This window comes from Camelus bactrianus, chromosome 30 (genome assembly GCF_048773025.1).
Source record: "Camelus bactrianus isolate YW-2024 breed Bactrian camel chromosome 30, ASM4877302v1, whole genome shotgun sequence".
In the NCBI taxonomy this organism is placed as follows: domain Eukaryota; kingdom Metazoa; phylum Chordata; class Mammalia; order Artiodactyla; family Camelidae; genus Camelus; species Camelus bactrianus.
This window is the reverse complement of record NC_133568.1, coordinates 29,583,002-29,606,620: the sequence shown is the minus strand read 5'-3', so window position 1 is coordinate 29,606,620 and position 23,619 is coordinate 29,583,002. Positions and strand designations below refer to the sequence as shown.

The 23,619-nt window shown below is 42.7% G+C and overlaps 1 protein-coding gene across 13 annotated transcripts in view; it reads right to left on the bottom strand.

Moving 5' to 3' along the window:
• ATP9B (ATPase phospholipid transporting 9B (putative)) overlaps positions 1 to 23,619 on the bottom strand; it is a 155,595-nt gene that overhangs the window by 111,951 nt on the left and 20,025 nt on the right. For 2 of the 13 annotated variants that reach the window (XM_074355305.1, XM_074355303.1), the window contains exons 3-6: positions 22,358 to 22,508; positions 19,578 to 19,691; positions 12,897 to 13,005; positions 2,845 to 2,903 (exon numbers count right to left, since the gene is read on the bottom strand). The exons of 4 other annotated variants lie outside the window; for them this stretch is intronic. In XM_074355305.1, the coding sequence (XP_074211406.1) occupies positions 2,845 to 2,903; positions 12,897 to 13,005; positions 19,578 to 19,691; positions 22,358 to 22,508 (433 nt within the window). Of the gene's footprint in view, positions 1 to 2,844; positions 2,904 to 12,896; positions 13,006 to 19,577; positions 19,692 to 22,357; positions 22,509 to 23,619 lie in introns of those variants that run through there. 7 more of the 13 variants (XM_074355306.1, XM_074355307.1, XM_074355308.1 and 4 more) reach the window with 7 other exon arrangements.

The window sequence follows — 23,619 nt, the reverse complement described above, 5'->3', positions numbered from 1 at the left end:
TCTATTTTGATTTTATCTCACTGTTGAGTATTAAGAGTTTTTACATATTCTAGATATAAATTTTTGTGGATATATGGCTTACAAATATTTTCTCCTAGTCTGTAGTTTGTTTTTCCATCATATTCACGTGTTCTTCGACAAAGATCAAGTGTTTAACTTTAATGAGATGCAACTTATGCCTTTATACACTGTGCTTCTGGTGTCGGGTCTAAGAACTGTTTTCCTACCTTAGATCCGGAATATTTTCTATTTTTTTTTTCTAAAAGTTTCACAGTTCACATTTAAATCCCTGGTCCATTTTGATTTAATATCTATATGAAGTGTTACATTTACATTATGGTTCATTTTTCACTCATGGACGTCCAATAGTTCCAGCCTTATTTGTTGAAAGGCATCCTTCCTCCACTTTAATTGCTTCTGCACTTTGTCAACGATCACCTGGGCATGTCTGGGTGGGTCCAGCTCTGGGTTCTCTGTAATGTTTCACTGGTCTCAGTTTCCCTCCTTCTTCTGCCTGTGTTAATTAACACAGCTGGGAAGTGCGCCTTAACAGTAGAAGACTGATTCTTCTCACTTCACTCCTCTTGTCAAGATTGTTTTTGCCATCTTAGGGCCTGTGCCTTGCCAAATTAAGTTTTAGGAAAAAACTTATTTTGTCTTATAAAAAAAAATTCTGCTGAGATTGGGACATGTGTGTCTAAACATTCAGATACTGCTCAGGTTTCCTTATTAAGCCAGGAGACAACCAGTCTTTGGCATTTCTTTCTTCACCCTGTATGTATAAAGGTACGTAGTCTAACCTCAGCTCTGCGACCAAACCCATAAAGTTCATAGGGCAGGACACCACACACGTGCTCGTCTGTGGTACTAATCTAACAGTAGGGAGTCGTCTACAACGTGCCACCCGCTGGACACTGAGATCACACACACACACACACACACACACACACACACACACACACACACACACACACACAAAGATGTGCAACTACCACATCAAATGGAGACCTTCATCTGGACGTCTACGAGGCCTGGGTCACCCGCCAACATTTCCTATTGACAGAGAGCACACCTGTGAGGGCAGAGAGGCGCTGAAGAGGAACACCCAGACACGTGCAAACTTCTCTCTCACATCTACCTGCATGACTAGCAAGATGGCCAAGAAGGGACCCTGTGTCAGCAGGAAAACAAGGTGCGCTGCCACACCAAACTCAACAGCAAAGGCAAGAAAAAAAGAGTAAATAGGGAAGTAAAGAAGGAAATAAGAGATGAAAGAATGCGAAGGCCAACAGTACTCAACTGATTCACAAAGAGAAATTTCCATATCTTAACCTTCAAATCCTTCAAACACTAAACATCCTCTCAAAAGTCAAGAGGAAAACAGAAGGTGGTGGGTGTCACTTCGAGACTGTGCGTCCATCTGCTGGCACTGCACTCTCTCCCCTCCTGCTGGCACGCAAGCAGCAAGCTGCAGGTGGAGAGGCTGGTGTGGCCAGCAATGAGGGCAGCTCAAGCCAAAAGCTCCTGGAATGCAGGCCCTGAATGCAAAGAGGAACCAAGTCCTGCCAACAACTCCAAGAGCGAGACTGGCATCAGCTCCACCACAGTGGAGCCTGGAAGTGACGGCCACTGGGCTGACACCTTGACACACCTATACTGTAGCCCTGAGAGGGACCTGGAACCAGGAGACGCAGCAAGGCTGCCCTCAGATTCCTGACCAGAGCAACTGGGAGATAACAAATGCCGGTGTTTTTTAAAAATCACATCAGCGTTTACATGGCTTAGCCATCTTTCTCGTCAGCATTTATGCTGTAGAAACCTGCAAAGATATAGGTAGAAGGATGTTCATTATAGCATTTTTCAATAGCAGAAAAGCGGAACCATCCAAAATCTAACAATGGATCGAAAGTCAGTAACTTACAGTACCCATATAACTAACACTATGCAAAGAAGTTGCACATCAATGTTTAAATGTATCCCATTCTGTAAAATCAAACAAACACGCCCAGAAACATTCTCTGTGTACAGACTAATGTAACAACATGAAGACTACTTTAGTCTTGAGGAAGAAGACTGTTTTACTGTTTTAACATCTCCACAGGCGCTCAGACTGGGTAAGCTCCCACGTGGCTCCCCTGTGGATGTCAGCTGGTACCAAGGGCTCAAACTACTTTGGAAGAGGTCTTACTAAAACCTGTCATTTAAAAAAAATTTTTTTTAAATGTTGTTCTAAAGCCCAAAAAAAAGGCCTCTGCATTGAACCACTGTTACTTAGGAAGCCCGTGTCTCCTCCTTGAGTGCAGACAGCCCAGTCACACTCCAGGCTTGACCACTGCCACCTCCGGCCGTTGTGGGCGTTTCTAATGGCTCTTTCCTACACTAACCTCAACTTGCTCTTTCTAACCCTCTTTCACTTCCATTTACCTTAGCCTTATTTAATTGTTTAAGCCATAAGAATTAATATCCAATAATCATGTATAGTGTATCTATCTGTAAAAAGAAGCTCTAGAAAATGAACATATTCTATTATAAACATGTTCTAACTAACACAATTCTTTATAGTCAAAAGATGTAATTCCAATAATGCAACATTAAACAGTTAACACATGTCTTATTTTAGATAAAATATGACTTTACCTACACACATTGAAATGTACTTTAGCAAAACAGACTATATATAAAAATCTACATTTTTCTTCATGTATATCAAATCTTACACAAAGATGTTAAGATTTAAAATAAATGTCTCAAACAATTTCGTTCAGATTCATAAGTTACTTGCAATCAGGCTAAATGTTAATAACTAGCATATACATGTCTAAAATATATTAAAAATGCATCAACCTTTTCCACTATGATGAGGTCTCCAACTTGTATGTCTGAACTCTTAACTTGCACTTTACCTTAAAAAAAAGAAGAAGTAAAGTCAACTCAAGGAAACAGCAGCACAGCAGAGTTAGACTTGCAGTTGACAAATACAGAACCATCAACAACACAGTGTTTATTGCGTGGGCATTGTAATTTGAATGGTTTTAGAGCTACCCCTGACAGAAGCAAGTTCTAAAAACAGTAATAAAGATACCTGCATTTGTATGCCAGTATTTAAGCCTAATGAGTTTTCTTTCAAAACATCCCATTCCATTTACTGTCAAGGGCACACTCAGGACACCACACCTTGCAGGCCTTTTTCTTTTTGATCAGTTACTAGTGAACGTTACCGAGTAAGGTAACAGCCGTCCCCTCCCCTCGCTGAGCCACTGCGTTAAGCCTTCCGCTAAGTCTTCCCCCGACGACACGCACCCCCTGCCGCCGCGTTGGAAGCCCGAGGGCGGATGCGCGACCTTCTCACGGGAGGAAAGCGTTCCTCTAAGTTGCTCCACGGCCCGCGTTTTACCAAAGGTCAGAAATCACTCAGAGCTACCAATCCTGCTCCCAAGTGTCCCAGCCGTGCGCCCTGCCGCCAGCCAGTCGCCACTCTCACCTGCAGAGAGAGGGTGCGACCAAGGCTCTGCTGCGTCTCCGCCCTAATTTAACACCAACTCCAAGTGAGCGGGCTGGAAACGCGAAGGGGTTCACCCTCACCCCAAACCCTCCCTTACCCGCCAACTACTCAGAAGACAACCAAGCTCGCAGCACGTGCGCGCGCTCTGCGCAGCTTCCGGCCTGGCCCAGCGCCCCGCCCTCTGCTCCTTCTCATAGGCTCTCTGCCTGGCTCCTCCTTTCGACTGAAACCCCTCTCCCTAGCCCGCCTCACTCACACAGCAAATGTGACCTCACAAAGCCTCCGTCACCTGTGTTTTGTGTTTTCTATACACAATGTACTTAACGTGCTATAAATACTCAAGCATCTGAGTGTCTACCCAACTTCAGAACCTGTACCCTTTTAAGACATTTAGTCTGTTCTTCACAAATGCATCCAAACATAACACATTTTAAAAGAACAGAAGGAGTTTATAATCATTCTATTCCTAATCAGTTAAAATGGGTCAAACGTCACAATGGATTAAAGAGAACATAACCGCATAAGCCACATCTAACTAGACATAGATATTATCAAATAAGGATAAAATGTATTAATTACTTATTTCCCAACAAAACACACACAAAGGGACAGGGTAAGAGTGGGAGATAATTAAGCAACTTTTAAAGGAAAGACTCTGAGCACAGGTAAGGCACACTCCAGAGGGCCGACACCAGATCAACAGGTACTGCTTCCCGGGCAGACGCCCGCCTGCTTCACCAGAGGCCGTCCCGTCCGGCTCATCTTCATGCCTGAGTGGGCATCGCACTCTCCCCCACTCTCCTGACACTTTAAGTGAGTTTGGAGGGAGGAGACTGTTTACAACAGACTTTGAAGCCAAGTGGGTAGTTAGGAAACAAGTTTTGTATTACATTATAGTAGTAAGTATTATAGTATATTGTATTTTAAGAGAAACATATACTCTAAAAAAAAATACTGCTGAGAGAAATTTTGAAACACCTAAATAAAGGAAGAGATGTATTTCATTCATGGATCAGAAGAATTAATGTTATTAAGATGTCAATTCTCCCCCAAATTTATCTATAGATTCAATGCAATTCCAATCAAAATCCCAGGAGGCTTTTTAGAACAGAAATTGACAAACTGATTCTAAAAGTCATGGAAACACAAAGGCTCTAGACCAGCCAAAACAACTCTGAACATGGAAAACAAAGTTGGAGGGCAAATACTACCTGACTTCAAGAATTATTGCAAAGCAACAGTAATCACAAGAGCCGGTATTAGCAAGAAGAGAGCAAACAGACCAACAGAGTGAAGAGAGTCCAGAAATAAACCCACTCAGGACAGACAACTGATTGTTGACAAAAGTGTAAGGCAATGTGGTGGGAAAAGGATCACTTTTTTCAAAAAATGGTGCTAGGAACAACACTGACACCTTGTACCAATACAAAAACTTTACTCAAAAGAGAGATGTACCAAAAAATGTAAATCCTAAAACCAAGGAACTAGAAGAAGAAACATTGGAGAAAGTTAACAAAATCTCTGTGAGCTTGAGTTAGGCAAAGAGGTCTCAGATAGGAGATCAAAAGCAAAAAATAAAGGAAAAAACTGATAAACTGGACGTCATCAACCAGAACATCAAAGGGGCAAGAACAGCAGGAAGATTTGACATCAATGAACTCGCGGCTGAAAAACAGCTGGAGTCATGTACAAAAGGGAATAAGCTAAAAAGAGAGGAAGGGACTCTAATTCCAGGTCAAGTGGCCCTAAGGCCACAGGAGAAAAACAATGACCATTTAAGAGGGCTGCAGGGGCACCGCTTACAGCAGCCAAGACAGGGGAGCAACCTGCATGCCCACCGACCGACCGACGGCTGGATGAAGCAACTGTGGGTATTCAGACATGGAGTACTGCTCAGCCACAAAAAAGAATAAAATAAGGCCATTTGCAGCAACCTGGATGGACCTGGAGATCGTCATTCCAGGTGAAGCAAGCCAGAAAGAGAAAGACCATATATCCACTCATGTGGAATCTAAAAAAAAAAAAAAGAAAGAAAGAAAAAAGAGGACACGAATGAACTCATCTACAAAACAGAAACAGACTCACATAATAAACAATCTTACAGTTACCAGGGGGAAGGGGGTGGGAAAAAGATAAATTTGGGAGTTTGAGATTCACAAATGTTAACCACTATATATAAAAATCGACAAAACACAAATTTCTTCTGTAAAGAACAGGGAACTATATTCAATATCTTGTAATGACCTTTAATGAAAAAGAATATGAAACAAATATATGTATGTATATGCATTACTGGGACATTACGCTGTGCACCAGAAATCAACACATGTAACGACTGCACTTCAATTAAAGAAAAAAAAAAGAGGGCTGCAGAGGAGGCAGGACCTCAGAGAAGAGCCATGTTTTAATGAAAGCAAGAAGGAGCACTCAGAGGGGTCTACTGATAGAAAGGTTCAGATGACAAAGGGACCTGAATTCCAGAGGCACAGTGGGAAAAGGGCAGGGGTAAGAATGAAGATGTACCGTAACTCGTGGTAATTAAAATGCCGAAGGTGAAGAGTGACAAAGTCCGTGACATGAACAAAGACCAAGGTCCCCGAGGCCAGTCCCGGGACATGCAGGGCTGGACTGCACTCAGGCTGGGAGGCCAGAGGGCTCAGGGCTTCACTGTGACCCTGGCTGAGGGTGGGAGGGCATAGGCTACCCCTGACCTCTGAGGGTGAAGCTGAGGTCGCCAGGATTTTCTCGAGGGACATGGACACCCTCCCAGATGCCTGCTGGGTTCAAAGTGGGACAGGACAGGCTGAGGTCTACCCTCATGGAACTTATATCCTAATAAGATTCCATAAGGCAACATGGCATAAACCACACCAACAAAGGGACTAGGAAATAAAAGAAGTACCACAGCCTAGAGGGGAAGGACCATAGAGTACCCTGCCCAAAGTAACCGGTTTCACTCTCAAACATCTACTGCCAATGACCAGTGTTTTTTTTAAAACATTCTCCAGCAATAACAAAAAAATTAAGACGCTCAAATTAAACACCATCAATATTTTTCCTTTTCTATCAGTAAAAAAGAGTTGGACAGCTTTAGAAAAAATACTGCAATAATGAAATATTACATTGTGATAAGAAATATGTAAAGGTAAAACACTGAATGTTGTTCACTAGATAAATCACATTAGCCAACCAGTCCCCTCTGAACGACCTCACGGGCCAACGCAGTCGGCACCATCGGTGTCATTACCAACAGAGGTCAGTAGCTGCCCGAGGAGGCTGCCCCTGCGGACTTCACAGCCCACCAGCGCACGCACCTTTCGCCTAAAGCTTTACGCAGCACTAAGCACTGGAATAAGTATCAACAGTAATTCACTGCATTCACCAGATAAGGATTTTGCTGAAAATTACAATGGTTCAAAGCTTTTAGTAAGTATCTCAAATATTAAATATGTTATCAACTAACAGATACAAATGGAAATTATATGGTATTATTAGGGAAAGGATACCCTTCAAAGTCTTCATTAAATCCTTTCTTATTTGCATAAAAGTAATTTCTAATCTGTCTTTTCTGTAGTCACACAGACTTCTTAAATATCTACCAACAGTTAAGATACAAAATACTGTTAATTTAAATGGTTCGTAATCAAATTCTAAGACTCTGAATCACTAACATCAGAAGTACAAAAAAGGCAGTCTTACTCTCTCATGTGCTTACAAATGTATAAAAATCCAAACGTCCTGCTTGAGTGTATACAGTTATGTTAGAATTGAGAGAGGTAGGAGCCAAACACAGTTCAAAACTGCCCCCAGTCTCCTGTGTCCCCTAGTTCTGCAATAACCCACGTGACAGCGGCTTCCTTCTCAAATGCTCCTGCAGGGAAGCTGATCTAACGCTCGGGAAGACGGGAGACCAGCAGATGGAGATGCAAGACAGCTGTGCGGGCCGAACGCAGGAGTGGAAGGGAAAGCTCCCAGTGACCGCATATTTATAGTGTGTCAAGAGAACACAAGAGAAAAATGAAAAATACAAACAACTGGTATCAGGAGGGAAGAAGGGAGGAAAGGAGAGGTTTCCCACGACAGCAGAGTGTACCACACAGAGACACCGTTTAAAACTGGTGAGGAACTGGCAGGGAAATTTGGATGAATCAGTGGAGCAGAACAGAACGCAGAGGACAGGGCCCACACAAATCCAACATATTTCTCAACGATCTGAGGGAAGAAATTGAGTAACTTCAGTAACTGGTTTTAAAGTAACTAACTGAGCATTTGAGGGAAAAAAAGTAGATCCCTTCTCCACATAAAACATAGTTTACATGGAAAATTGCAAAAGGAGTAAAACTAGAAACGCCATGAGGAGGTTAAAACATCCACCTGCACTGGGACTGAATGGGCTCTCTAAAATGAAAATAAAACCATAAACGAAAAGATCATTAGATCCGCCTACATAAAAATTACAAATTTATCTACATCTCAAAAAAATTAATCAAACAAGATAAAAATATTTGCCACATGTGATAAATTTATCTGAGCAGAGAAATAATTGGTAAAGATGACCATAGGAACAAAGGGTGAATAAATTTTCATAAAAGTTAAGAAACGAACAGTGAAGTGTTACAGGTGAGAAGCAAGCAAACACAGTGAGAGCATTTTCCACCTCACTGGCAAGTTAAACCCGCTCCATCCCAGGGGGGCAGGACTCTAGGAGCCGGGGAGGGGCGGCCACTGGAGCCGAGGGCCAGAGCCCCCCCCCACCCCGCCCCGGGCAGCACCCGTCAGGCTGACACTCTTCCCACCTGGTCCAGAGGCTCCACGTGCACTCACTCCTCACTCACTCACTCACTCACTCACTCACGCGGCAAGCTGAGAGCCTGCCATGGGCCTCAGAGACAGCGCAAGAGCGCGGGGTGGGGCGTCCAGTCACTAAGGGCAACCAGCGGAGCAATTAACGCCGACCATGGAGGGACGTGGAGGGCACTACCAGACACAGACGTACATGCAGCGCCCAGCTGTGGGACAAGGTACCGGTGCTAGCCACCAATTTTTAAAGTTAGGTCACACAGGTTCCAGGCCCTAAAATCCAAACAATGTAATAAAAAATGTTAAAAGTTTAATATCATGGAGAAATGAATTCATACACGTCTTCCCAGGGTGACCTAAGAAAATGTTGACTATGTGCTTAATGAGGGTACGTATCTGCTCCCGCATACACACGTCCAGACTGAGGAGACATACCCACCCACCCCCCCCCCCCCACAGCCTCAGAGAACTCAGCCCATGAGACAATAACTCCGAAGCGTCTGTGCCTGGCAAACACCACTGCAGAGCAAAAATGCAGTAATGTATGCTGGATGTTCCTCAACGAATACTGGGATGGATGACTTTAACATGCTGCTCAGACCAGGCGAGAGGGAGGTTAGTGTAAATGACAAAATGCACAGACAAGATGTAAAAGGCACTCAAGAGGGATTTTAAAATCTCTCGATTTTCAAGGAATAATTATGACTCACAAATGGAGTAAATTTCAATGAAAGATGAAAAAATTTCATTGAGACATTTCATAAAAATCTTTTTAATGTAAAAAAACAGTAAGAACATTAGCAAGTGCAGGACAACACAGTGTGGATGACATGAATCAAAGATGCTAAAATACACAGGAGTAAAGAAGGTCGTCTCTTCCTGCGCTCCGCACAGGTCCACAAGAAACATGTAAATACACAAATGTTCTCTCCCACGTTCACACACACACGTAATTAACATAAGGCTCGAGGCACGGACACTCTCCTCTCTGTCCTGTGTTTGAATACCTGAAGGCATGTTAAACAACGCACGGCCAGAACTAGTAAAGGTAGCCAAGACACACGGGGAAGCAGGAAAACAACCGCCACCAGCTGGATGAAGCTTCGTGTTAACTTCGGGCCTACACTTGGGAAATGTGCGAACGGTGAGTGACATGACGTAGTCCTGCTGAGGTCTGGCGGCTGACTAAAACACAAACAGAGCAACGAAGACCTCTGAATGTGTCCTATCTGCTAAAGCACTGAGTACATGCGCATTCTGAGAATGATCACCCGGTAACTCAGGAAAAGAGGCGTCTCCCCTCTTCGGGGCTTGTTTTGTTGATTGGTGTATGCTGCAGCCATGTACATTTAGCAACTTTTCTAAACTATTTTTGTGAAGCATGTGTACTCTTTGTCCTGTATGGTCTCTCAAGGCTTTCTGATGCTAGCCTGTGTTCAGCCAGTGTTTGAAAGAGATTTCCTTGCAGGTGAGGAGAAAGGGAGGGCGTGAAGGGAGGGAGGGAGGGGGGAGGGGAGAAGGGGGGAGGGGGAAGGGGGGGAGAGAGGGAAGGGGACGAAGGGAAGGGAGATCATCTCCCAGCCTTTGCAGACGGAGGCTCTGGGCTGGGATTCTGACACTTGGTCAGGATGTCTACAACTCTGCCTCAGCCTTCACTTCTGCTGGCACTGAGCCTAGAGATTGGTCAGAGGGCCTTCGCAGGTCTTTTCTGAGTGGGCACCCAGCTCTGGCCTTGAATGTGGCTTTCAAAATTCCCCAGTTAACAGGAGCACCTTTTTCTCTCACTCGTGTTTCCTGCCTGGATTTGACACTACAGTGTGTGTGTCCCAGCTGTAACCTTCCCTGGCTACTGCGGCTACTCCTCAGCCTCACAGAAGAAGAAATGCCTGCAGCATCTTAGCTTTTCTGCCCTGAGCTCCAAGTTAGGTGAAAGACAAGACGAGTAAACTGGGTCAGTCCTTCAAGCAGCCCCAGACAGGCTGGACAGACAAACGCAGTTCTCTGCAAGTGAGCTCTGCTCCATGTCCTTCAGAGCCAGGGTCCAGGGGCCCAAACCCAGAGCGAGGCTGCTGCTGTCTTCAAGACGGTGCCACGATGGGGAGGCGGGCAAGGGCAAGTGAGAGCACCAAACACTTTCCTACTACTTTTAGGTCACCTCTTCCTGGAGGCAACAGTCACGTCGAAGCTGTGGAGCTCTGACTGAGCTAGTTTCGCCAGTTTCTGCTCCATCTGTGGAGCTGCCTACTCCGTCACGTTTGCTGACGCCGCCACACCATTTATTTCTGAATGAAAAGTCAGTACACAGAAACAAGTCTCTGCTCAGCCCAAGTGCCACAATACAAAACAACTTAAAATACATGCCAGGGTCTAAAGCATATTCTAAAAAAGACAAACCAAAATGACACCTAGCTGACCCGGTCATTCTCGGGATTCTTCTCCCCAAAACTAAAGCTCACCTATTTTCTGCAACATATCTTTCCTCTACTGCGCCACTGTCTTAAGCATCGAAGCTTGTGAATAATTAATTTTTCAACTCAATTGAAAAAGACTAATGTTTTCAACAAATGATACTGGGACAACCTGGCATTCACAGCAGAAGACTGTGAAGCCACACCACACACCATACACAAAATATGAAATGAAAGTGGACCACAGATCTGAATGTAAGGGCTAAAACTATAAAACTCTCAGAAGAAAATACAGAAGTAGATTTCTGTAACCTTGGGCTGGCAGACTGTTTCTTAGCTACAACCCCAAAACATAAGCAACAAAAGAAAAAATAGAAAAGTTGAACTTCATGAAAACTAAAACGTTTTCTGCATCAGATGACACCATCAAGAAAGAGAAAATACAGCCCACAGAATGAGACAATATATTTCCAGATCATGATCTAACAAGGGACTCAAAGCTACAATATATAAAGAACTCCTACAAATCAGTAATTAAAACAACTAACCCAGTTAAGAAGTAGGCAAAGAATCTGAATAAACGTTTCTCCAAAGAAGATATACAAACTGCCAACAAGCACCCAAAAAGATGTTCAGCATCATTAGTCATCAGGGAAGTGAGATACTGCTCCGCACCCACTAGGACGGCTGCAATCAAAAAGTCAGACAAGAACAAGTGTTGTTAAGATGTGGAGAGACTACAACTCTCACATGTTGCTGGTGAGAACGTAAAACGGTGTAGCCAATTATGAAAATACTTTGGCAATTCCTTAAAAACACGGAATTACCATAAAATCCAGTAGCTTCATGCTTAGATACATATACAAAAGAAATGAAAACAATATTCACACAGAACTTGTACACAAATGTTCGTAACAGCATTATTTACTATAGCCTAACAGTAGGAACACCCTAACCGTTCATCCACGCGGTGTGTCACATTATCTGGCAACTACAGAAGCCACGTGCGGTACAAGCTCCACCGTGAGTGACCTTGCAAACAGGATGCCGAGCGCAGGAAGCCAGTGGCAACAGTGCACACACTGCGTGACTGCCCACACGACTGTCTAGAGGAGGCGACTCCACAGAGACACAGCACATCAGTGGTGGCCGGGGGCTGCAGTGGGGTGGGGAAGGGGCAAGAGCGGGAAGCAACTGCTACACAGATTCAGAGCCTCTCTCTACACAGTTACAAATGTTCTGAAATTAGATGGTGACAGTTTCACAACTCCATGGCTCTAACAAGACCAACGAAACTGTATACTTTAAATGGATAAATTTTATGTTATGTGAAAAATATTCCAATAAATTGTAAAAAAATTTTTTCAACAAGATTGTTTCAAATAAATAATTCATTGTACAAACGTCCATGCACAAACAAAATACAAAATCCACTCTACACTTCTCCATTTTCAAACAGGCTCCGAGTTATTATGAGTATCCATTTAGTCTGTCAACACCTCCCTCATTGTCAAGGTTCCACTGTCACTCTCTACTGTCACCGATTGACTGCAACAGCTTCACCTACTCTCTTCCTACTATACTGCTCCTTTTCTACAATGGACTGAAAACCAAATAAACAACTCTCAAAAGCATGAACTAAGCAAGGGTTAAAGCCCTGAAAGGTTGCGGGGAAACTGGCATACGTCATTCATCACTTTGAATCACAACATTTGTTTTAGGGGCTCAAAGACCTTTTCCTAAAGTGTAGTTTAAGGCCATGGCACCAGATGTCCGACCTTGATGACTGTGTCCAAAACACAATGCACAGAGACTAGAAGAAGGGCTATTATGCTTCACAGAAAATGTGCACACACCAGCTGGGCTTCACGTGTGTCTGAGCACACATGCATTATACACAAACTGTAACAGAGCACAATCTATAATTATTAGTGTATGTGTGTGTGTGCGTGGGTGTGTTTAAGTGTGTGTGTACATGTTTATATTCATACACACATACGTCCAAGCATCTAGAGAATGAATAAAAATCTATCCTGAAGTTGTATGCATTATAACGTTATAAGGAAATTAGATAACAGTCACTTAAAATTATTTTCAAAATTAAGACGTTTTCTTGCATTTAGTTTTACTCTGAAATGATGACTACATTAAACGATGATAAACTGGATTAAAAGTGTCTTGCTAACCTCTTATTGTAAGCTTGCTGTATAGCTGTGAATTCACTTCCTTGTCTCGCTGAAAACGCCGAAATTCATCAATTGCTTCCCTTGTGATAGTAACAGCCAAGACAAACCCCTATGAAACAAGGAAAAACACCATATTTGAGGAAGTAAGGGAAAATTTTACTATTTAGTTTTATTTTTTTCTTCAATTTATATTAGTTCTAAAATATAAAATAAATGAGAAAAAAGATAAAAAGTAACAAATACTACAAAAGGAACATAGCAATGCACAGTAAAAGATTTACAATTTTTACTAAACCCGAGAAAATTTTAAAAATTCACATCTTAAAATGTACTTCAAGCTAAACATCAGAAAATACTTAGTAAACCCCCAAGAAATTATTTTCAATAAACCCATGAATTACATTTAGAGCACTCAGGTGTTCTAACATCAAATTAATAAAACTACCAGAAAAATCGTGTGCTATCTGCACTTAACTCTTTCCGACAGAATGAAGGCACTTAGGGACACAAGACAGCACCCCGGTGTGACACTTGCACGCGGTTCATCCACCACGTGCACCGTGCACCACGCCGCTGCTGCCCCGGAGGGCACAGATGCGGTGCTCTTTTTCACTCACTGTTTAAGTAAAACCTGAATAGGTTTGTCTGATGCTACTGAAATAAACTTTGGTACGCTTATAATCCATTGCGAAATCTGTTACACCACTAGCACATGGCTAAAGCCCACCTTCTTAAAAGGCTACAAGTGTATCTTCTGACACATAATACAATAATGTTCTTCACATCAATCTCCCTATGATTACAGAGACCTCTTCAGTAGGCTTCACATCACTGACAAACGTGCTCCAGTCGGCTTCGTAAATGATACAACACTGGATGAACTTCCATTGAAAATACAATAATCTGTTATTCTAGGGTTTGGGTTTTTCCTGTATAACCAACAGGCTAGATAAAGTGGGTCGTTGGAGGTGTTCCTGATGTCTACTGAATGCAGTCTCTCCTGAAGTCCGATGGGGCTCTGGCCTCCGTCCACACACCCATCAGCCGTCTCCCTTGACCTGTGCGGCGCAGCCGCCACCTGTGACGGGTGTCCCAACTCCTCCCTGACCTTCATCGCTCCGTCACTCATCACCAGTGCTGACTGTGCTGCCCAAACACGTCTCAGGCACGTTTCCTCCATCTGCACCTCCACCATCACTCCTGCGCCTGCCTCGCGCCTCCAGCCTCGCTCCCCTTCAAGTCATCCAACCACAGTCACCGGAGTATCCTCTACAATTTGAATGTGACAAACATGTGGCCCAGGGATGAGCCCCAGCCACTCCCAGCCTGGAACTTCCAACAGCCCCCATTTATGCTCCTCTCACTGATGCACAGCCTTAAGAGCGGACAGACCTCAGCCTCACCACCCGCTTAACGATGCTTTCACTCTCCTGCGGCTTAAAGTCAGCAAAAGTCAACGCTGAATTTAGTAACTTATGAACCACAAAACTGTGCCAGCCCCTAACGCTTCTAAGACCTCAGGGAGTGAAAGTAAGCTCCCCCTTCCAACGCACTCAGAGCAGAGCAGACCTGCCCAAGAGGGGCCGGTCCCAGCGTTGAACACAGGAGCCACAAGCCCCTAAGAGGAAAGAGCCCTGGTTACAGGCAAGGACTGCTGACAAGTACGAGCTGCTCCAGGCCACGTTCAAGTCTAAGGGTTGTCTGGACATGTGACAGACAGCAGGACCAGCAGCAGCACGAGGGGTCAGCCCCGCCCCACCACGCCCCTCTCCAGCACACCAGTCTCGAGGAAAGGCCCCACGGCCGGCCAGGAACATAAAGCAGATCCAAGCAGAGGTGAGTCGATGCCACCATCTCCCTCTTAGCCATGGGCATCTACAACAAAGGGCCTCTACTTTCAAATGCAGACCTTCTGAGGTCTTACAGGCTGGTGGTTCATGGGAGATCTGGGTACACAAGGCTTCCTGCAGGAGCCTCTGGGCCTTCCCACGACTTCAGCACCAGCCGGTTGGGGTGTGAGCTGGAGCACAAGCCTCAGACTGGATGACGAGACCGTCCAGCGTGGCCTACCCCGAGCCTGCGCTGAAGTCTTGTGTCAGGGGGCAGGGAATTCTTGCTTCTCTCTCCCCAGATAACCCAGGAGCCATGTGGAGTAAGTGCCCAAACAATATAGAATTTAGTAAAGAGAAAAAAATACTCTAGTTTACCTTTGAGGGATTGTAAGACGCCAGACACTCCTACCTATGTTAAATGAGCTGTATCTTAAATGTCACAAAAGCCTTATAAGATGTGTCCCCTTAGCTCTGATTTACAGATAAGGAAACCCAAACACAAAGAGAAAAGGGAACCCTGCCAGGTCACACGGCTCACGGCACAGGGGCACAGGGGCCGTCTCTGGGAGGTGGGAGTCTGCTGTTTGTGCTTTCCCCACACCCCCGGTGCACAGAGACGTTCACAGAAAGCACAAACAGAGAAGGAGTCTTAAAATCAAGTCTTCATTAGACTGATTTCTCACCTACCCAGCCTATTTGGTTTTCAATTCTGTATTAACACAGAACCAGGAATATATTTCACGTGGAAGATGTAGAGATTAAAAATCCGTGTTTTCTGCATCTAAAAATTTTTTGTAAGGATATATCTATTCCACCTTATTAATTCTGATGAAGCATTAAATCTGGTTTGGTTCTCTGATTACTCTAGCTTTGCCTTGAAAAGCTGCTCCAAAACCTGAATAATATGAAAGGTAATCTTCACTCGGATACAACAATGTAATGAGATCACTTTATTTTCATTTACTCTTCCATGATACAGGAAAACATAACAGAAATTAGTTTAGGACTGAAGCCAGTGAATAACACTGCCAGGAGTAAATGAAAAAGAAAGATTATTAATTAAGCTATCACTGTTTCCAGAAACATCCCAATTCTAGACAGAGAGCAGAGGGATGAAGTTTGAAGTAACCTGTTTTTTTGTTTAAATTAATGGACATCGGACATAAGATTTTACGTTTTACCGGCAGGTTTTAGCCAGGAGAAATCTGGAAATGCTAACTGATTCCTTTTCTGAGAAAAATTACAGAACCTTAGAGAGCATGCAGAGAACAGAGGTCGAAACCGTAAGCGTGTGTACAGGACACGCACTGTCACAGGCCCGGGCACGGCGGGCACAGAGGGAGAAGCCACCAACACTCCCTCTGGTTAAAAATACACACGCCTTAGGTTGAAGGTTCTTTACCTTGGCCTAGATTAATTTCAAAAAGACATTCTGTAGATAGTATCTAAATTCTCAGAAATTTAAAAGGTTTCTGAGGTGAGCCTGGATCAAAGAACCAATATACCCTAAGTCTGCTTGGTGGATCTGAAGGTGGGCCTAATGTGCGCAGCAACTTTTTGAGATTTTTTTGCTAAATCGAAGGTTAAAATGTTTACAAAGAACACAAGCACAGACACTAACAAATCTTCACTATTTATTATATGAGCGAAGGCTTCAATTGTGGCCTCCACCAAACCAAGGAACAAAAGGAAACCGTTTAAAAAAGCAGACTGATTTTGAGGTCTGCGGGAGCAGGAGGGAAGCGGGCCGGGACGTCAGAAGGCCACAGTAAGCACGCCTCACATGGAAGACCCTGGGCTTCCCACTTCTCTTCGGAGCACTAACACAATCACAGCAGAGCAGCAGGATCCCTTACGGGAACACTGAGGTTCTTACTGAGGTACTCATCTAGACACAAGAAAGTTTATTTTCACATGTCAGACAAATGATAACGTACTACAAAAAGCCTGCGGCTAACAATTCAAGTGAAAGGACTTAAAATCCAAGCCAGAGCTGGAAGCGAGCACCCCTCAGAGCACAGAGGACATGGAGAGGGCGACGTGGGCACGTGCACTCAGCCCAGGCCTGGCCGACGGATCAGCTCTGTCACCAGACAGTGTGGAGTTCTTCACAAAGAATCCATCTAAAGACAGCGTTGTCTTTGGTTAAAAGATACCTAAATCAGAGTTAGTACAGGCAAAAGACAAAAGCAAAATACAAATGACCGTGTTTTACTTTAGATTTTTAAGAAGACTTTGTGTTCTCAGATACTCATTCTTTAAGTTAGAATGAATTTAATCCAAGGTAGAAATAATATTTAACTGCGTACAGTTGGGGATAGAAAAGGGGGGCCAGATATAACACATGAAAAGCACCAATAAGCTGTGTTTTCAGCACTAGCAAGTTGTTGCTATGTTCTAAAACTTCGGTAATGCTAGGCTGCTTTTATTAGAAAACGGAAGAAATAAGCAGCACTCTTTAAAGGAGGGCACACGCAGCAACAGGGCCTCGGGCACGTGCACGGCAGGGTGGCCTCGCAGGCAGACTGACAGCGCAGCAGTCTGCGACCAGGACAGTCAGAAACCACCTCAAAGTCTCCTTTCCCAGGAGGACAGGTGAGTCCACTGCAATAACTTCATACAGCGGAGTACTTCAGAGAAGTGACAAACGGAACAACAGTTACATGCATGTCCACCTGGAACAACGTCCTAAACCAGCGTAAAGCCAAAAAGGCTGCAGAAGGGCATGTAAATAAGTAGCAGGACAGCCGTCATGTAAAATGTCACAGAGCGCAAAACGCTGCGCCTTGTTTTAATGATGCAAACGTAAGCAGCAAAATTGTTCAGAGACGCAGTAGCAGTTTAATCTCCAATTCAGAACAGAGGTTACCACCAGTGACAAGAAAGGGAGAGAAAAGAAAGAAAAGTCCCCGACATTCCCTCTCCGTGGCTACATGGCTTTTACGTCAACTTCGAAACTGGTTCAAGTTTCAATGTTCTCTCTCCTGCGGCATGCACTACACACGCCCCGAACCCACTCAGGGTGACAGCTGAGAGCCGCTGCCCTCCCGGCCTCTCTCCAAGCACCGCCCCACGCCCACACGCTCCAGCAGCACGCCTGGCACCTGCAGCCCCAGCCCCTCTGCCTGCAGCAGCTGTCCCAGACCCGGCCCACTCCCTCTCCTTCATCCAGACGCCCCCACCGCGGGGACTCCCCGACCACGCTGCTACAATATCCCCGTCATTCTCGACCCTCCGTCCTGCTTCCCGTTTTCTCTTCACAGCTCGTAGCAGGCTTCCTGTCACCGCAGCACCATTTACACTGCCTTGCTCCCCAGAGAAAAGCTCCGTCAGGACGGGGCTTTGTCCTACTCACCACTTAGTCACTCGCAACACTGCTGGACACAGACGGACTCAATGCTGGTGACCAAAGAATGGAGTGTTTCATTCTATACAAATTTTAACCCATTCTTTCCTGTTTATTTTAATATATATACCTTCAGTGTTATTAAATACCTTTCCTAAACACCATTTTCAGAGTGACACAGTGACACAGTATTCCAACATATGCATGACATATACAGCATGGTTAATTCACTGCCTGACTTGACTTTTCAAATAATTCTTGTCATCAAAAGTAGTAACAGACATTAGTAAACACATTGTTTAGACTTTGTGACCGGCCATTATTTGAGATAAATTCCTCAAATAAAAATGCTGAATCCATTTTACGGTATTTATATATATATATATATATATATATATATATGTATCACCACACTATCCTCCACCAAGGCTCCATGGAGTCATGTTTACACAACAATGGATGAGCATCGCAGCTTTACATCATCACCAACGTCTCTTTCAATCTGGCTCGTAAGGGGAAAAGGTACTCGTTTATGCAGTAGGTTTGTATTTATATTACACGAAGTCGCTTTCATTGCTCAGATCCACGCTACCCTGCAGTCTGTGTGAACAGGAACAGGAGAGGGAGAGGCTGGCTCAACCTGTCCTGTAAACTTGACTTCTACCTAGTCTCCTAGTCCTCCCTGCGGTGTCTGTGAGGACAGCCCCTGTGGACGCAGAGCTGCACAAACCACAACAGGTCAGCTCAAGAGCACGCGGCTCCGGCGCCCAGCTCTGAGGGCAGAGCCTGGTGGGAAACCTGGGTGCTGCACTGCTCTCTTGCTATGGCAGTAATTTCACTCACTACGTTTCCTTGCCCAGATGATGCTGGTAATCTGCCCAGAAGGGAGCAAATCAAAGGAAGCAGCACCTTTTTTCAGGTGAAAGGAAGGAAGGAGACATACACTTTACCTCTATAAACACAAAATTAATGAAAACTATCAGTAAATAGCATAAAACCTTCAAGAAAGCATGTTTGAAATGGAAATATTCAATGACCAACATTATCTGCTCTTCAAAAAAATGTTACACATCAAGCTGTCCACCAGAAACTGTCAGAATGTCAGTGAGATACTTTAGAACTGTCACCAGAAAGCCTGCCATTAGTCAGCATGTCAGAGAGTCACTGAGCAGACCCTGCGGACTCACACCATCAATTCCCAACAATCAGCACAGCAGGGAGCTGGGCTGGGGACCCAGGCCTGCCACCCTAAGGCAAAACAGGAACCCCTGGCCCGCCGCCAGCAGAAGTGCTCTGGAACTTCCCCGGCGCACCTAGAGCAGCGGCTGCCCTCACACGCCTGCAGAGGACTCCGGAAAGCCTCCTGACAAAAGCTCAGTGACACACAGTGACAACATCACATTTTAAAAATCTGATCAATTTATCTTTTAACTATCTCAACTCTTAAAACTGCATCTTAAATATTTAACAATTTAACTTAATTTCAAAAATCTTTTCTTTTACCAGAGGAGCCCAGTAGGTGTAGAGATAGCCTATTTTCAATGCTGGTACAAACTGTGAGCAGGATACTACCAGAAAATAGAGATTCAAGAAAAACTTGAATTGTTCATGTAAAACCTAAAAAGAAAAAGAAAAAATTAACATAATCTCTTCCAGGAAAATCTTTAAAACCTTAATTAAATAATTAAAATCAGCATAATATCTAACTACTTTTCCATCGAACAGTGAGACTATGCCCTGAGTCACAACAAATTTATTAACTTTGATGGTGGCTTTCTAATAGCTAAATTACAAAAAAAAAAAGAGGTAAGATTATCCCCAAATTATATTTAAAATAAACTAAAAAAAAAAAGACATTTAGAACTTTCAACTACATCTGAAAGTTTTTTCCTTTCTTGAATACAATTTTCCAGCTTTCCACACTCACCTTCTGTAGATCTTTATATGAACGTCAACAAATGAGACAGGAAAACCTTCCCAATGTTAGTAAGTCAGTAAACATACATATACAAATGTATCTCTTCATACCAAATCAGAAATATCTAAACAAGTGGTCCTAACCTTATATTTATGAAATGGTAAACAATCAAGTATGAAAGCCATGTTTTTGACAATGGACATCCAGGCAGCTTTACAGAAGACTGCCTAAACAAGCAAATCACATACAGGCAAAAATTCACAAACTACTTTAACCTCCTGTATTTACTTCCCTCAAAGTATAAGAGATGATAAAATATAAAAATGTGTAAATTACAGACCAATTTTCAGGAAGACAGTTACCTGCATATTCTTTAGAATCTCTTGGTAATGGATCTTCAGTATTTTCAAATATAACATAAATAAAAATAGTCATTCAATAAAATCTTCTAGAAATGCAAATCCAGTAACTTTTTGGTTTTGTTTCTTAATTCAAATAGAATTATCATTAAGAAAGAAAACCCAAGATCTAGTATATTAATAGACTTCTATTCACAAATGCCTCAAATTAGATTTAAGTTGAAAATCAAAATGGAACAAAACTCATGTTTATAGATGAGAATAACTCAAATAGCATACTGTAATTACAATAAATTTACAAACTTGCAAATTGCAAATCAAAATCTCCTGGGATGCCATTTTTAATGCAACTTGGAAGCATGGAAACTTTAACAAGAGCAGAGCAATGGGTTAAGTACTTATTGTTGACTTAGAGGGTCTGGAACTGTAGTTTGTATATAATGAAGTTATCTGCATCATCACAAAGTCATGTGTGCAACTGAAAAATCAGTTACATTGATAATACATTTATATTCATAATCACATTCAATTGCTGTCTAAAACTGTTTTGAATCATTTCATAAATTAATCTCAGCAGGAAAGAAGGTTCTCTTTTTCCTCAGTGATTTCTTTAAAATCTCAGTTAGCATAAATTATATCTATTAGCAATTCAGAAATTGCCATTCGTGCTAAAAATGGCATAGATTCCTACTGTGCAATTACCAAATGTTTCTAAAATACTACGTTTTAGATGAAAAGACTAATTTAAGAGACAATCTAAGAAAAAAGTCATTCCTACGGTAACAGTTGTACAGACACACCAACAGGTCTCTTCAGGACAGCCATCCTGGCAGGCTGTGTGAACTAACTCGGATCAAAACTCAGCTGCACTGCCCACTTTTAGACCACCGCAATCAAGACTGCCGTCTGCTGAGTGAACTCTGTGGCCTTTAGGAAAATGTACAGCACATAGCCAATCTGTGAGTATTTAATAATTTAAACCTAACGAGAAAACGGTAGCTTCACTCAATAAAGGTAAGAATGTTCACCCGTCTGATGGACAGTTTACACCTGCCTGTCCTGACAGAAGGTCAGTCTTTCAGTTATGGAGCCACGTTGTGTGTTCTAATAAAGGCGCAGGCTAGATACCAAGCATCTGCCGATACTGGATGTGTGGGGCAGGCGGTGAGGGGTAATCAATGCCCAACATAAAGTCAGCATAATTATTAAAATAAACACAGCAAAGACAAAGCAGCCCCCATTTCACGTAATCAAGTGATCTTTCTGCAAAACAGCAGAACAGCTAATCCCTAGGACGTGTCAAAAACTTAGATATGGAAATACAATCAGTACCAGCTTTCTTTTGCCTTCAGAAAAATAAATATATCTACTAAAATGGGCAATGATGCACAACAAGCAAAAATTATTCAACTACTCTAAACACACATAATCTGTTTTATCATTTAAGCCAGAAATATCATTGGAACAAAAAAAATCAAAATACTTAAACTTGAGAATTTAAATTCAGCATAATACCTAATCAAAGACAACTTCTGCTGTAACAGCACAGCAAGGGCTGGAACGTACGATGCTGAGGAGAAGAGACGTCTGTGACTGCCTGTAGGCACTGCTGCTGACTCACACTTGTGTAAAGCCACTTTCACGGTGAAAGGCTGGACAGGCTTCAACCATCATACGCATTCCACTTTTCCCTCCAAACAGATTCCCAGGCAAACAACATTTATGACTTATTTTCTGTTCATTTGATTTAGTTTTACTTGGTTATTTCTACAATATAAATGTGATGTTTACCTGGAATTGAAGGCAATAATCTAACTGTAAATTTTCCTAAGCTGAATTCTATGATGTGGCTATTAAAATGTATATTTAACAATTACACGAAACACCATGGTTCAGAAGCAAAAGGACCTGGTTTGGCTACGACAGAATGAGCAAGAGGAAAACGAAAGCAGAGGAATCGGCAATCTCTGATCGGTAACTCGTTTTTAAGAACTTGGTGGTCTTACCCCAGGTATAAAGGTAAATACACTGTATTTTTGATTTTTTATAGAATTTCTGGGATGTTTTTCTTCACACTTTTCCGGATATCCAAGCCACACTGTGCGAGCTTTCAGTTCTCTCTTTCTTTGACAAATATTTATCAGCCAATCACAGCAACTGCATGAAACAAAAAATACACATTGTGCTTTTTTAAAAGGTTTTAATCAATTCTGCATATCTAGAGCCCACAGTGATCGTTTCTGCGTTTACCAGACTCCAACAGCACATCTACCGCTCATCTCCAGGAGTTTTCTTAAAACAGGTCGGCTGTACTAACCTAAGTTTGACATAGAAACACTGGAAGGCTTGAGTGAGCGTACAGTGACTTCTAGAACCTCAAGGAAATTACCTTCCCTGGTGAGACCCTCTGCTTGGCAAAACCAAACCTTTAGCATTCTGCAGCAGTCAAAGCTTTACATTCTGAGGGAAGAATCGCCACATATATGTTATTGGCAATTCTCAATACACACTCAGTGATCTGATGACAAAGGCTCTCAGATGTCAATTAATTAGGATGCGACCCTCTCTTCTCTCAGGTAGTCACTTTTTTCCTTCCTTAAAAGATGACTTCTAGTAGCGTTAATATAAAATGAAGACTTAAGCTCCATTCAATATTTAGAAAGGATCCTAATGTTTAATGGAATATTCTAATGGTAATAAAAGCTTGATTGCATTTTCATACAGCTATCTTCATCTATGCAATAAACATTTTAATTATAAATCTACCCTTGTTCCAATAGTGCCAGGTTCCAGGAGCACAAACTCTTCCCCTTCCTGGACTTACAAACCACTACTTTTGAGCAGAGAGGATAAAGTTTCTAGGAGGATAACTTGCCTCAAAATACTTCAGAAAATGATGAAAAGACATTAAATTTACCTCTATTAAGCTTAAAGTAATCATGAATTTAAACTTCAGTATTAATAATTCAGTTTAATTAAAATTTCTAAAATGCAGAGGCTCAGAATGGTTTATCAAGGGAAGAGAAGTTGTTAAACATTACCTTCTAGACGTAGTCAAGGCTAGAACAGCAAACCAGAAGGATAAGGCAGACACTCCTAACTTTGTGACAAGTAAGCTCAAAAGTTAACATGAAGTTCTGCATGACAAGGACAGTCTTAGAACGTATGATTACAAAATGAGTTGACATATCAGGACTTACATCGTATTATCACTGCATGTCTTCTCTTTACTCCAGTCATTCTGACATGATTCTTTAGAAATCACCTT